Source organism: Balaenoptera ricei, chromosome 20 (genome assembly GCF_028023285.1).
Source record: "Balaenoptera ricei isolate mBalRic1 chromosome 20, mBalRic1.hap2, whole genome shotgun sequence".
Lineage (NCBI taxonomy): Eukaryota > Metazoa > Chordata > Mammalia > Artiodactyla > Balaenopteridae > Balaenoptera > Balaenoptera ricei.
In genome coordinates this window covers 24,019,806-24,035,919 of record NC_082658.1, presented here as the reverse complement: position 1 = coordinate 24,035,919, position 16,114 = coordinate 24,019,806, and the positions used below count along the sequence as shown (strand labels likewise).

The following is a 16,114-nucleotide window of genomic DNA, read 5'->3' as shown; positions in this document are numbered from 1 at the left end:
GCACAAAGTCTCCCACTGTGGACACGTCAGATGAAGAAAAAGAACCAGGACCAAGTTTTTCCTTCACTGCAGCTGGGAATTTGAGAGAGCCCGTGCTTCCCCAGGTGACCCATTCTTCATAACTTGATTACTCCTCCCCAATCTAGAACCCCTCAGATGGACATGATTTCTCCCTTTCTTCGTTCATACCTCCATATTCTCCTGTGTATGATTATTTCGGTGTGTGTTATCGTTTGCTAGAGTGTAAGCCATTGGAAAGGTCCTAAAGGTTTATATATGTCGTCACCAGCTCCTAACCTAGTAGATGGTCAATAAATGTGTTAAGGGGGTGAGCACAGGGGCTGTTTTAAATGCTACCTCACTTTGTTTGATACAATTTAGAGACTTGAATGGAATCTGACCCTCGAGTCAACCTGACCCTTTTGCTATCTATCATAAGGACTAGTAAAGCCCAGGGCCAAAGACTTCAGGTGCGTGAAGTGTCTTGAGTTACTACTCAGAGAATCTGATCACCCAGACAGCAGTAGGATGTGGGTACATAAAACTAGCCCATGATCTGCAAACTCTTATAACCCACTCCCCGTTGTGTTTCTGCAGCATATTTCCCTTTCCTAACTGTGCTTGGCAAAGGCTGATATTAACACAATTTTGGGGTTGCTGAGCAAACGACCACTTACAGGACCAGGCTAAGTGTGTGGGGAGGGAAATGGCACAAAGTGCAGTTTATAGATACTGTCTCCTATGTAATCAAGTGTGGTTCTTTCATAAAGCCTTCCTACGGAGGTCAAAGGAGCAGTGTAATGGTTAAGGATCATGGACTTTGGAAACAGAATCCCACAGTTCAAATCCTGACTCTACTGGGGGTAACTATGTCACAAACTCTGCTTCCCTCTGTAAATGAGGGAAATAGCATAACCTTCAGAGACTTCTTATGAAATTTAAGTGAGCTAAAGTGTACAAATGCTTAGAACAGTATTTTGCACACAGTACATACTATGAAATGTTGACGATTATTATTGAGCTTCCGAGGTTGGTTATTGCCTCTGGACGCCACAAGACTTTTGATAATATTAAAATCATCGTCATTCAGATAGATTGCATGTAAGGTACTGGTGCAGCTACCTACCCACTGTCAAAGTCTGGAAGAAAACTCGTAATCATCAGGAAAGTGCGGTGTGCCTGGACTAGGAAACTTGTCCTGGGTCTCCAAACTTCTGCAAAGCGTCCGTCAGGGGAAACGATCTCCAGGATGAGTCCCACGGCTCACACACACAGGCTCCCTCCTTTACCCTTCTTTCACCTTTCCTACACGTGAAGGAAGGGCAGATAGAGGAGACATACCCTAATTTCCTTTCTACCTGCTACCAGACTCTTCTCCTTTGGTAGAGGCTCTTGGGGACATAAGGTCTTACCTTTGTCTCTCTATTCCTTTTATACAGAACCCGCAAAGTTCTTTGAACTTTTGTGGCTCGGATAATAAACAAGAGTCTCCTTCCAAAAAATATTTCTTCCTAAATTACAAAAAAAAAAAAAAAGTTTCCTGCCTTTCTTCCGATCTATTTTCCAACCTATTGTAAGATTCAAAAAGGTGAAATTTCTCCAGGCAAAACTCTTTATAGCCTTGTGAAAACCGGGTTGTTCTCAAAGTCTCTAGTTAAAGGGCCTCTGGTGACACCTTAGTTTCTAGAAAGGCTGCCCAGGGATTGCAACTATCTTAAGCATTGGATTGAAATGGTTTAGGATCCCCATCATGTTTCCTGAAAATAGAAAGGAGTTAGCAGAAAGTAAGTCACAAAGACTCTATAGAGCTTTAAAATGAATTGGGACTTCCCTGGCGCTGTCCTGTGGTTAAGACTCCACGCTTCCGCTGCAGGGGGTGCGGGATCGATCCCTGGTTCAGCGGTGTGGCCAAAAAAAAAAAAAAAAAAAAAGAATGAATGGCAGGTAGTTTACAAAACAAGGAGTGTTCTTTTTTAAAAAAAGAGTTCTGAGGTCAGTAGGCAGATCTGGATTATCAGTGAACAGATATGATCATTACAAAACAAATCAAAATCCAACCTTCATCCTTACTAGAAATGAATCCATGGATGGTGGAAGGATGGCCAGGAAAAGCCATCTGAAAGGAGTACCTGCATTTAGTTCAAAACAGAAAAAGGAACTGTGCCTAGAACTACTGAATCCATGTCACAGGGCATCTGGACTCTGAATTCAAAGAGACAATTGTAGGGTCCTATGATTCCACTTCTTAAACCACACGGATAGAAGGAGTATCCAGTGTTCACGTCTATCAGCAACCAGAAGTCATCAGTTTATACCCATCTGCTTGAAACCAAGCTAGGTGGATACCATGTCCATGCTTGTCCTATTTCTTTCTAGCCTAAAGGAAGTACAAAATTGTTTTGAATTAGAATCTAGTTTGGGGAAATATCACAACCTAGCTTTCACGCTCCAAAAGAGGCTATGGTGCCATATTCTCCCAGCTCTCTCAACAACACTAAGGAAGGAAGAGAAAAGGAGACTCAAGGGCTGTCAAAGGGCATGTGGAGAACCAGTTTTTAAAAATAGCTGCAACCTGATGGTTGGGAAAGAAGTTTATGTTTGACTTTCACATTTAGTACAAAAAAAAAACATAAAAGCAATGTCTAGCTTATTTTGTAAATGTGGTTTTTCCACAATTATTTTTGAAACACTTGAGTGTATAGACAGAAGGGATGCGACCCACAGTATATGCCAAGGTTTGTCTAAAAATATTTTACACCTGTTCTCTGTTCTGCACGCTGGTCATATTTTATCAGTGAAGTAAAGTGCTCATAATGCCAGATGAGGAATGTGTTTTTCCTTCCAAGTCCTCAATGTTTTTCCCTCCTGTAAAGCAAACCTCCTTTTCTACCTGCACTAAAATAAAGCTAGCACCATTATCCACATGACACATCTACCACCAGAGCTACATTTCAACTCCTATTCCTGAGCAGTACTGTTTAGGAACAACCATTTCAATACTTTTCACAGCAGTGTGGACACTTTAGCAAACATTTTTGGCTGCTCCCAAAAGGAACGCCAACTTGTATACTGGGTTTAAATCAACTTGCTGATTGTATAAAAAAGAATGCTGAAACACTCGTTTCCCTATCAGCGACTCAAAACTAGAAAACAGACTCAGTGGTATTTACTACTGAAACATGAATAGAATAGCATTTAGGATATTACTGTAAAATTTTTATTTAATTCTCTGTTGATGCAAATAATAGACCGGACAACGAAATGTTGACTATAATAAAGACAGTTATGGTCTTCATTTACTTTTTTGATTTCAAAGGGCAACACAACAAATATGGGTAAAATTCTGGACCTCGTGGCTTCTAGATACTGTAAGCCCCTAAGAACACATTACAATTCTTCATAGCAAGGTGACTGCTTCCTCAAAACTCTGTGAGGAATTGTACTGATATCACTGTACTTACTTTGCAGATGAAGAAACTGAGCCATCTGAGTCAAATTACTTAATACGCTTAAGGAAGGAATTAGACCCATAATTTCCAATAGCCTCCAGATACGAGCTGCTTCCCAATGTTTTTTCTAAGGTTTGCCTAATTGTAAGATGATCTCAAAGCTCCACTTGCAGCCTATATGTATAAAGCATGTCTTCTAAAATAGAAATCTTAAAACTCAAATATTGAGGAATGGTTAGTAGAGGTTTACTATTCACAAGTCAAATACCATTACTGACAAGACTTTTAGCCTAATCTAAACCTCCAAAAGCCCATCTAATGGTTCAGCAATATTTGGTCCAATCAAATTCTAACTAACCCAAAATCAAAATAGTAGGCACTTAGTATAAGATTTAATCCATATAGAAACTACAGAAATTCTTCTGAGCTATTTTTTTAAATTAATTGATTAATTTTTAATTTATTTTATTTTTGGCTGTGTTGGGTCTTCGTTGCCGTGCGGGCTTCCTCTAGTTGCGGTGAGCGGGGGCTACTCTTCGGTGAGGTGCGCGGGCTTCGCATTGCGGTGGCTTCTCTTGTTGCAGAGCACGGGCTCTAGGCGCGCAGGCTCAGTAGTTGTGGCTTACGGGCTTAGTTGCTCGGCGGCATGTGGGATCTTTCCGGACCAGGGATCGAACCCGTGTCCCCCGGCACTGGCAGGCGGATCCTTAACCACTGCGCCACCAGGAAAGTCCCTTCTGAGCTATTTTTAAACTGAGTTTTGTTTATTGTGCAGTTTAAACATGTTCAAAACTAATAGCAACAATAAAGGGAATATAAGTTCATTCATAATAGCATATGCTTCTAAAATGTGACCACTTCTTATTTTAACCCAAAATACATTGATCTTTTTTAAGAAAGTCTTTCAGAATCAGTTTGAAATGAGGGCATTTGGTTTCCTTAAGGTTTAAAAATAAAAGCAAAAAGACTAGTTATCACAACATCTATACATATAGAAATCATGAATTACAAAGGTGTGCCTTAAGATAGTTTTTCAAAGTAACTTAACTCATAGGTACTGGAAACACATTGTTGAACACTGTTTTGATAGTTTACTTGGCCTTTCCTTATATCGTTTATCAACAGCACAGGTAAGGAATGTGTGTGAAAATAGCTCCAGGAGGTCAATGTTTACAATTTTACTAAGAAGTAATAGGGCCACTGAATCTACAGCTCTTACTCAATCTGAAGGAATCATCCAGTGGTTCCAAAATAAGAGACGTAATCAACACAACTGAATTAAGAAAATCAACAAAATTAGAGCATTGATATAACTTAATGATTTCTAAAAACATTTCCAGATAGCCTGTGATTATAGTTTATGGCCACTGGAAATACAAAGCATCTCTCTTAAAACATCATGACTGGAGAATGGCTAAGAGCCTTCCACTAGACCCTTCTCATTAACACTCTTGTACAGAGATTCTACAAGTCATGTGGCTAATACATCAAAAATGGTCTTATTCCCCTGACTTCAAATTAGAGGAGCAACCAGTTGGAGGGAACAAAGCATAGAGCTTAAGACCAAGAACTCTGGAACCGGACTCTCTGAGTTTGAATCCCAAGTCTACCACTTACTGGCCATGAAATATTAAGCCATGTCTCAGCCCTTCTTCTGTAAACTGGGTTAGAACTGTGCATGGCAGATAGTAAATGATATATAAGTATTTAACTGAATGATTTAAAACATTAAAAAAGTACAAGTGTTGTACTTATTTTCCAATTGTATGCACACAGATATTGGTCCTAGGTCCTTTATTCCGTAGGTCCGCCAGGGAATTCCCGGTCCTAGGTCCTTTAAACATGAAGATATATTCCTGTGGGAGTTCCCCGGTGGTCTAGTGGTTAGGATTTGGAAGCAGTGGCCCAGGTTCAGTCCCTGGTCGGGGAACTGAGATCCCACAAGCCGTGTGGAACAGTCAAAAAAATATATAATAAAAAAAAAAAACATAATTAAGAAAAAAACCCAATGATGTCTTCCTAATATAACAAAAGAACTAAAAAACTCTGATCTAAAGTGACCTCCTGGGCCAAATTGATTAAGCATCAGCTGATTGACACACTATAATGGGTTTTATTAAGCAATGGCAATTTTACATCCTTGTCCTCTAATAAGGTTTTTCCCCTCTTATCTGATCTTGTACTAGAGTACTGTTATCCTGCCTCTGACAAATGCATGTATTCTAGGCAAGCAAGGAAATATATTTGATGTGCCACACCTATGCTATTTTCTGTTTGTGTAGGAAGGTCTCCAACCAGCATTTTACTTCATTAATTTAAGTTATGTGCAAAAAGAGGTACAGTTGACCCTTGAACAATATGGGCTTGAACTGTGTGGGTCCACTTATATGTGGATTTTTTTCAGTAGCAAATACTATAATGCTACATGATCTGTGGTTGGTTGGATCCTCAACGCAGAACCGCAGGTATGGAGGGCTGACTATAAGTTACACATGGATTTTCAGCTGGGTGGACGGTGGGTGCCCCTCCTAACCCCCGTGCTGTTCAAGGCTCAACTGTACTTTATTTTCTCTGTATGTTACAGTGACTTATTTTAAAATAACTTAAGTCCTGAAGATTTGTTAGATTAAATCTCTCAGTTAAAATGTGGGTACATACGAGAATGATATTAACACCAATACACATTAGAAAAACACTTCAAATTCAGGGCAACTTTAGTTTCACCTTCAAAAACTAAGTTAATCACAGTAAATAGTGTTATCTTTAAGGAGGCATTTTGACTGAAGGTCTACATTTGCCATCTAATATAGGTTAAAGTTATTCAAAGGAGATTTAACAATACACCTGATTTTAGAAGATGGGAAACAAAGGGACACCAGGATAGGGCCATTCAGAAGCTGCCACAGTATCTATAGGTATAGAAGACAAAAAAATGGAAAAGAACCTTTAAGATAACTAACTCATCAAAATTGTAAACTAAAAGTCTCCACACAGAGGGTCAAAAGTGTGATGGCAGTGGGGGAAAAAAGACTTGGGACTAAGATGTAAACTTTTCTAAGGTTTTCTAAGGGGTGCTAGGAAACCAATCAAGATAAAATTGAGTTAACTTTTTCAGCACCAAACCAACATATGTACCAATATTTAATTTCCCTAAGATTTTTTTTGCCAGTACACACATCCCCAAGATCTGATATTCATACTTACATTAAGCTCAATTATTTAAAATCTGAATATATGTATTAGTGTTCCAGATTGTTACAAATTCTATTGTGTAGCTATTGGCCAGTTGCCTTTTGAGTTTTAGAAAAAGTTAACTTGAGCCTTTCTTCATTTATAAAAAGGCAGTTTTCTTCCAGTTAAGCCTATGATAACTTCACCCAGAAGTTTCTAGGAGAAACTAGTGCTTAAAACCATTACTCTGTTCTTACAGCTATTCAAACTTCGTGATCACAAAAGCACATAATTGATAGCATAGGCAGACCAATCTCTGCCGGTTCCAGTCGCTATCCCAATACTTCTTCATAACCTCATTCTGTCCACTAAAGGACAAAGGCCTCACCATGGAGCTGACAGAACAGCTTAGCTCTGTTATTTCCAGTGCTTGTTTCCTTAAAACTTTTTATTGCTCTAAACCGAGAGGGTAACAGACAAAAGGCTTTTGTAGACTGGCGTCCAAAAAACTCATTTGAGACCAAATTTATTTCACAAGTAACCCAGACAGTGCTGGTTTCTTACTAAAAAAGCAGAGAAAGTTATTCTTCCAATTCAAGACAATTTTCTCCCCAATACGATGTCAACACTGTTATCAATGGACATCTAAACAGTGAAATGACTCATTATTTTAGTTTAAAAATAGTCTCACCCTTCCAACTCATCAGTTACAAAAAAAACCTCCATCCTTAACGAGCCACCACAATTTGACAGATTATGACTAATCTTTGACATCCCAAACCAGCAGGTTGGCTATCTGCTTGTAAAAACAAAACCAACCCAAAAACTGTGTGTCAACTTTTTTGCTAGGAAAATGCACACAAATACTAATATAAATACCTGTCCAATCTTGAATAGATTTTAATCATCAATTCTCCAGCTACCTACAATGACTAAACTCAGTGTAAGGATTAGTAAAAACAGACCTAAATCTTCTTTTTAAATAGTTAGGTCAGCTGCTTCGTCAAGCAAGTTTTCTGAGCTATTCATCTCCCATGCAGAAATAGAAAACTGATCCAATGGTTTCTTTCTCCATATACATTTCAAATAAATCCTCTCAGTTTACATGAGTGAATTTCATTTTATCACCTGACTCTGTCTTAGATGTCAGCATGACACATTTTAATAGGGTTGACTTGCCTTAGCATACCACCCCCATAGTGGGGAGACAAGATGTGGATGAACAGAGTTAGTTGCTAAACACAATAAAGCCGTCCCAAGCAGGCTTTAGGACAACTTTTTACGGGGCAAACTATTATCTGTGCACTAGTGGAGCAACAGCTTTCCATTATTCCTTTGTGATTCAATGAGTCAGATCTTTCTGCCTTATCAGCATTTACAACATCATAATTCCAGAATTATATCTTTGGCAAAGGCTTAAAAACAAAGACCACGATAAACATTCTTAATTTTAAAGAATTTTAATACAAACTTAATATAAACTATTTCAGTCCCTCTTAACATGTAAGACACTGACTCAAAATACTTTTATACCGTTTTTTTCAAGTATTGCACAATATAGGTACAAAATTAATATTTACGATTACATTTTCTTCCATAATATATAGCAAAAATCTTTAAACCTTTAACAGAAAATACATTTTTTTGAAAAAGCAAATATTCGTACATTTTAATTCCACCACTAAAGGAATATCCTGTACACAATTTAGAATAGTTGATGTCTTTAAGATGGATATTTTACAATTTCAGTAAAAAAAATACAACATGAAGCTGCTGCTGTCACAGATCACTGTAGTAAAAAGATATAAATGCAATACCATGTCGTAGAAACAATATATATATCCTCTGATATTTTACAAACTTTGTACTAAATTAAATTATACAATTAGAAAAGACCAATAAACCCACTTATTAGTGCCAATTTTTTATAAAAAAAAAAATCAGCCATGTCCTTGCTATATCTTAAATACTGTAAGAGGCCATATCTGAGAGTATACTTTAAAATATACAGTCAGTATAAAATAACTTTGTGCTTGGTTGGCAATGAAAAATGATGCATGTTTTATTTTTGTAACCAAGCTTGAATGTATCCTTACTATAAGCTTAAAAAAAAAAAATCTCAAGGAGGTTATAAAAAAAAAAAAAATCCTCAAGGAGGTTATAAAAAAAAAAATCCCCCTTGGGTCCGAGCATTTTAACTTGTACATACATCTTTTCTTTTTTTAGTTAGCCATAACAGGCTGGAATTGCTGGTTAGAATACTGCATGTTATTCAAGCTAAAATTCAAGCCATCTACAAAAGACTTCTCGTTGAGGCCTCCATAGGCCGCAAACACATCAAAGGCATTACTGTACTGGAGAGGACTGAGGTTAAGGGGGCTGTCACCTGGGAACATTCCATTGGTACTACTACCTTGACCCTGCATATTAGGAAAAATAAATTCCTTGGCGTTAGGAGAAAGAGCAGAGGTTTTCTGCTGTTGCTGCTGCTGCGGTGGTGGTGACGGCGGTGGCTGGGATGGCTGCTGCTGTTGCCGTGGCTTCTGCTGGCTACCCAGGCCAAGCCCATACAGAGAGTGCACTGAGGAAGAGATGGCTTTCTGCTTCAAGAGGTCATTCACATTCAAGCCGAGGTTGATGGGAGAAGTACGTGCAACCTTGCTGCTTCGGCCACTATTCTTCATTTTGGTAGAGCCGAACTTGGTGGCAGCAAAAGTGGCAGTGGTAAAGGTTAAAGGCTGAGTGGACCGGGGCATGAAGGTAGGGCTTACGGCAGCAGAGTGACCAAAGGGAGGAGATGGAGAGCTGGACACTGATGAGGCTGGGTCACTTATGGGCATAAAAACCTGCGCCTCTGGGTTAAAGCTGTTTTTGATCTCCTTATCCAACTCACATCCATTTTCATTATTATCATCCACATAAAGCACCTTCACTGGTCCCTTTTCACCAATTTGGTAGGAAACCTCAAATGGGTCGATCCAAACACTAAGATCCTGCGGCAGATTGCCACGAACATCATCAATGTCCAAACCACTCTCTTTGGAGGCTTGTTCAATCACTGGGTCCACTTTCTCCCCTACGTGTATACATCTAAACCCTGATCCTTTGTATGGCTTTTCAGGATACCAGTGCCCTTCATATTTCTTCTTAAGAAGTCTTTCAAGCTCTTCACCAAAAATGTTGACACGTCTCCTGGGAAGCTTATTGTACAGATATGAAATAATAAAATTTAGTGCTACTTGGATTTCAAGCTGCATAGCTGCTATGCCACAAAATTAGGTTTGTGTTTCAACTCCCTCCCCAAGACACACAAAAAAGTGTTCAGTTTGTGGCAGAGAAACAAATTTTCATTCAAAGTGCTGGTATTAGTAGATATCCTTCACCTTGAGTGGTCTTGTTCCTTAAAACAAACAAAACAAAAGGAGACATGTCCACATAAGATAAATGTTAAGTCCCACAACCTTTTTTTACCCCCAGAGTAATTTCACTTTTGAAAAAGTCTAATAGGCTAGAAAGTCTGAAAAATATAATCAGCACAAAATATAGGAACTTACAATTGAAAATTATTTATTGAAGATCCAAATCTCAAGGGAAAACAGGATTTTCAGTTAAAACAACATTAAAAAAAAAAAAAACCCTATTATTTACTTTCTGTTTCTGAATAGAGTTCTAAGAGGAAAAATATTCCCAGAATATAACAGCATATTTCTTCTTTTTCTTCCTGCAATTCTCAAAATATTTATTGGAAACTAAACTCAGCATACCTCTCTATATACATACACATATATATGTATATATACATGCTAGTTTTAGAAGTTGCTCATACTCTTATTCATCAACTTAGAAGTGAATTCTGTATTTCAGTTCATTTTGGATATATACTGCCTAAATCTGCTTCATCATTAAACATTTCAAAATTTGAGAAGTTAGGAAGATTATTTTAATTTCCAAAGTACATGATAGTAAAGTTAAAGGAACTAAATACAAAATGAATTGCCATCCTAGTGAACAACAATTATGAACCAAATTATCCTACACAGTTGCCGTTTTAAATATACTAAGGGCACATAATGTAATACTCAAGCTTCTCTATGCTTTTCTTTTTAATGTGTATTTTTCTAAATCTGAAAATACGTCTTGGGTATCAAGTATAACAAAAGAAACAATTAATTTCAAACTTTACTGATTATTCTGTTTAAAGGGCAGGGTTTCTTGAGTTTTATTCTGATTTTCAAAGCCACCTCCCTCCCTCAATGGTAAGAGAACAGCCAGAGAGGCATTACGATAAGGTCGACCTTTAAACGTTTGCTGGATCAGCACTGGGTGGGGATAAGAAAAGACCAAGGGCAAACAAGATATTTGCAGATCTATCTGTACACTGAGGTTGATTTTAAAGGACATTAAAAAAAATCAAGTTGGTATTAATCCATGTCTCATTTTCCACATTCGTGGTGACAAAGGGAAAAGAATCCCCGGCTTCCCCCAAACTACACTTTCCAAGCCGAAAGCCCGAGTGCTGGCAAAGGCAGCTGATTAAGCCAAAATGCTTGAAGGTGCAGTCGAGCGAGATTCAGATTCGGCGGAAGGTAGTTTCAAAGCAACGCCTTAAAGACAGGAGCGTGAAGAATTACATAAACAGCCAGTTGGGTCTCATTAGATTTCTGCTCACAGCCCTCGGAGCCTAAGCAAGTCTCCTCCCCCAAGGAGGAGGAGGAGGAAGGCCACGAGAAATGGAAAAGCAACCACTCGGGGCCCGGGGGCCGGACACCGGGCGGGTCGCGGCGCCGGCCGCACCGGGTCAGCCGCTCCCCTCCCCCCGCCGTAACCCGACCTGCCGCTCCCTGCACCCCCCGCGCCCCGAGGCTCCTGGGACCCAGCCAGAGCCCGGGGAGCACCGGATCCCCGGCACCATTTTCGGGCCCGGCGGCCACCGGCCCCGCGGACCCCAGCGTTCCCCTCGAGCTAGCCGCTGCTCCCGGGCGCCCCAATCCCCGATTCCCGTCAGCTCGCCCCCGGCCGCCCTTCCCCGGTCACCCGGCCCGGCTGAGCCCGACGCGCCGGCCGGCCCCACCTCCGGCCCCCGGACGCGCCGGGGCCCCTTGGAGCCGCCTCAGGCCGGGTGTCGGGAGCGGCTCCCCTCCGCGCGCGGGCCTCGACGCCTCCGTCCCGAGTCCCGAAGGCCCGGGGCTCTACGCCGCTGCAGCCCCTCCTCCTCCTGACCCCGCCCGCCGCCCCTCGATACTTACGGGCTGCTAACACCACAGACCCGGCCGCTGGGCGGACAAGGGGCGGCAGGGCGGGGGCACGGGAGGGTAGGCGGCTGCGAGCTGGCCGGGCCGAGGGTACGCCGACGCCGCCGGGCGGAGGTTGCGGAGGACGAGGGCCTCAGGAGCTCGCCCCTTCTGGCTCGGAGTGGCGAGGACGGGGTCAGGCAAGCGCGCTCACTTCTCCACACAGCCCGGTGCCCGGCCCAGCGTCCCCGTAGAGCGCCCACTCCGCGCCGGGCCAGAGCTTCGCTCCTTCTGCCGCGGCGCGCGCCCCGCCTCTCGTTTTATATTCTCCTCCCCGCCCCCATCCCCTCCCGTAGGGATGCGCGCGCCCGCTTCGCGTCACACAGCTCCAGGCGGTGTCACCATTCCCCGCCCTCCCACCCTGCAAAGGAGACCCTGGCCGGCTGGCTCCGCCCCTGCCCTGCCCCCGGACGCCATTGGCCAGGTCCCGCCGGCCCATGTCCTGACGGGCGGCGGAGGGCCGGGTGGACAAGGCCACACCTCTCGGGCTGCAGGGTGGCCAATGAGCTGATGATCTGTAGTCACTGTGGGCGGGATTAAGAGAAGGTTTGGAAAGGGATTGGGGGAGAGACGTGCCAGTGAGGGCGACAGAAGTGGGTTGGGATGGCTGACTCAAGTCTAGGCAGAGAGCGCCGGGGAGAAGGGGGGAGGGGAGTGAAGCTGGGGGCGAAGCGGCTGGGGAAAACGGGGAGGAGAGCCCAAGACCCCGAGAGGGAGGGGAGAATTTACAAAGAATATCCCACCCGAGTGGGACTGTGGCCGAGGAAAATCCCACTCGTGGACGAGTTACCAAATCGGCCTCCAGTGCACCCAGGAGAGCCTAGAAAAAGGGCGAACTGTGACGGGGACTCGTGTACCCGATTAATTGAATATTAATCACCTCAAGGGCCTAGGCCAACTGCCATCGGGGGGGGGGGCAACCGCAGAACCCAAAGCTGCCGTGCCAGGCTGGGGTTGGGGAAGAGACCACCTGGTCACACCTCCCGCCCAGCTGACAGTTTAACTGCCTCCGCTTCCCACATCAGACTTCCCCGTGCGACCCGGTAGCAACTCGGACGTGGGGGTGGCTTGAGACTAAGAAGAATCACATTTTATTCCGAATGTCCCAATCCAGGCCTCCATGCCAAATTGCGTACGTATCGAAGTATATATATGTAAGCATGCGTGTATTTCAAGAGCCTACTTTAACATAAATACACATAATAAACACGGTGCCTTCCTGTATTGTACATTTAAGATAATTTTCAGTTGAAATATGGGCGAGTAAATAGGGAGCGGGGAAAGAGAGGGACTCAAAGGGGGCGGGCAAGCGCTCTTTTCCACAACCTGCAGCAGAGAAATACACGAAGTTACACTGGGAGCGGAACCAACCTTCCCTCGCGGCTAAAAATATTACTCACAGGTAGCAACGACGCCTGATTGGCCACGCTTCTCCCTTAGCAACCAGGCGATTGGCTGTCTGGTATCCAGGAGACCGACGTCAAACTCTCTCGGGGAAAAGGGAGAGAAAGTCTAGGGGGAGGGAAGGGTAGGAGGGGGAGAAAGAGGAGCAATGAATGAAACGCCCGTCGCCTGGCCTTCCCCTCTCCCCTTTCCTCTGCACTCAAGGAGTGCTTCCTGGAAAAAACACCAGTTGGGGCGCTGCCTTCCCCTCAAAACGGAGGGGCTGGCACTCTCAACCTGCTATAGGGAAGTTAAACCGCAATTCACCAAGGAGTGGGGTGTTCGCGAAGCCAGCTGTGTAGACCAGTTGTGCTCCTCGGGCACAAACTCGCTTTATGGACGCGAAATCTCGTCGTAGCTTTTTTTCCCCAAACTGACTCTCTTGTCCCCCTCTCCTCCCCTTTTAGAAGAAACCGAACTGAAAAAAGGATATTTATTTCTAGAGTCCCAAAGTGTGTGAGAGGAGGAGGGAAGATGGGTTTGGGAAATAGGCTGAGGGTGGGAGTGGTCAGGTGACCGATTTCTTGTTTATTGTACTAGTTTAGATTCCTAAAACGAAGGCAGCATTTTTAAAGAACATAGAAGTTTTACTCAAGTTCTGCTTTCCTAGTGTTTGGGTTTTTCAGTTGTAAACGAGGAAGAGTGAGATTTGGTTGTGAAAGTACGGAAGCATTTTAAATTAAAACGCGCCTTCCTCTGCATCAAAAAAATTTATATTATTCGTTCAGTATTGTCTTCTTTTTGCTCATTTGTATTTTTTTTGTTTTCTATAATGAATATTAATTCCATTTGTTTTTTAAAAATGAGTTATTTTTAAAATTTTATATTTAGTTGAGCGCAGAAATTGCAAGAATATAGGATATTTGGGGAATGGTTTACCCAGAAGAACACTTGATTTTTCGTGTGCTCCAGAGCATAATTTCTCTTACCATTAGGCAAGTAATATTATTGTACCAAACATCCAGAATTGCAGGACCAAGAATCGGCCATGTGTCTTGATTTGTAATTTGGAAAATATATCACTATAATTAGAGGAGCATATTATGCTTGTCTGAGATTAATATGTCTAACTAAAGATAGATGAATTGTAATTTTGTAAAGTTTATCTATACTTTTCAAGAATTCTCTAAAGGGAAGACAGAGATTCTCTTTTCTGAATGCCCCCAATCTATAATCCCAGGTTTAAAATTTGAGAGCAGTCAAATATTGATTAAATAGGTATTGATTAAATATTAGTAGTGGTAAATAGAATTTTTAAATCAGAAATTTAGATATAAAACATTTATGAGTTATTGCTGCTCAGCTCAAGGGTATGAGAGGGTTTCAAACCAAATATAAATACAACACACACACAGTGAGGCCCTGTGGCACACAGGAAAAAGTACTGAAGAGCAGATATTGGGAAATCTGAATTTCACCCATTTCTCAGCTTTTAGTTCTCTCATCTATAAATATTTATTGGATTAATCTCTTAACTCTTTCAATTAAAAAGTTCCATATTTAAAACTCAATGCCCCTAAAATAAACAGTGTAGTTCTTTTTCAAATATAGATTGCAAATAAACAGAAAACCAGATTCATATCCTTCCATCCTTGCTAGTCACAAGGTATAAAATTCCCTTTATTCAAGTTTTGCCTTTTAAAGGACCCTTTATATGACCTATTGCTATTTAACATTTACTTTAGAATTGTGCAGGGGAGTAGACTGATAAATGGATATTTAAATTTATGGAGGAAAAAAAGAATTTGATATTAAGCTCCAGGTGGTATCACAACCAACAGGTATTCCTCTCTCTGGCCAAGTGATAGTCACTGAAAATCACAGCCCTTCCCTTTCACATCATTGCATTCCAATTTCTGGAGTGGTGCTTTACAATAAAGGTAATGGTTGTTTGGTAAATGAATAAATTCCATGGAATTCCCTGGTAGTCCAGTGGTTAGGACTCGGTGCTTTCACTGCTGGGGCCCGGGTTCAGTCCCTGGCAGGGGAACTAGGATCCCACAGCCCGTGGTGCAGGAAAAAGAAAAAAAGAGAGAGAGAGAGAGAGAGAGAAGTTCCAACAGTTCTTGAAAGTGTCCTGAATTATTACCTCATTCACACATATAAACACACACACACAGCTCACCTTGATTTCTGAGAGAGATGTGTCCTAAACGTTCTAATTCTCATTCTGTTTCCTTGTAAACTGAGACAAGATTATGGAAGAATCACCATCACATGATCTGTATTTACTAAGGCTCATTTCACTTCTAGGGAACCAACTTTTTTTTGAAAATTAGGCAACATACAAATGTAATGTTGTTCTTATCATTATGGTTATTCATTTCTTTTAGATAGTCATGCAACATAAACCATAGCATGCACCTTTAAAAAATTATGAATAAGGAACAATTAAAAACTAATCATTAGTTATTAAAAGCCAAGTATACCAATTCTTTACAAAACATTTCTCAAAGGAAAGCACGCAGTTATGACTTAGGGAACCTCAGTGTGGTTTCTCATATGGATTAGTAGAGGAAGGCCATACATCCTCTGAGAGATGGGAACACACACATTTGTAATTACAAGATAACTAGATAACATTGAACAAACCCATTTATCTTTGGAACAGGCAATTTCACTGAAGCAACTTGGTCTGATAGGAGAACGTCTTCTTATAACTTGCTCTCTCCCTATTATCTTGATGAACAAAAATGCAAACAAAATTTTGAAATTTCTTTCCATTAGCCAAGAATGAGGATTTTGATCTCACCCAGAGAT

At 41.6% G+C, this 16,114-nt stretch overlaps 1 protein-coding gene across 1 annotated transcript; it reads right to left on the bottom strand.

The window, feature by feature from the left end:
• Positions 1–8,061: 8,061 nt before the first annotated feature.
• TOB1 (transducer of ERBB2, 1) lies at positions 8,062–12,140 on the bottom strand. Its single transcript, XM_059906914.1, has 2 exons — positions 11,867–12,140; positions 8,062–10,020 (listed from the first exon to the last, which is right to left on the bottom strand). The coding sequence occupies exon 2, from the start codon at positions 9,875–9,877 to the stop codon at positions 8,843–8,845; it is 1,035 nt and encodes a 344-aa protein (XP_059762897.1). The 5' UTR covers positions 9,878–10,020; positions 11,867–12,140; the 3' UTR covers positions 8,062–8,842.
• Positions 12,141–16,114: the final 3,974 nt, after the last annotated feature.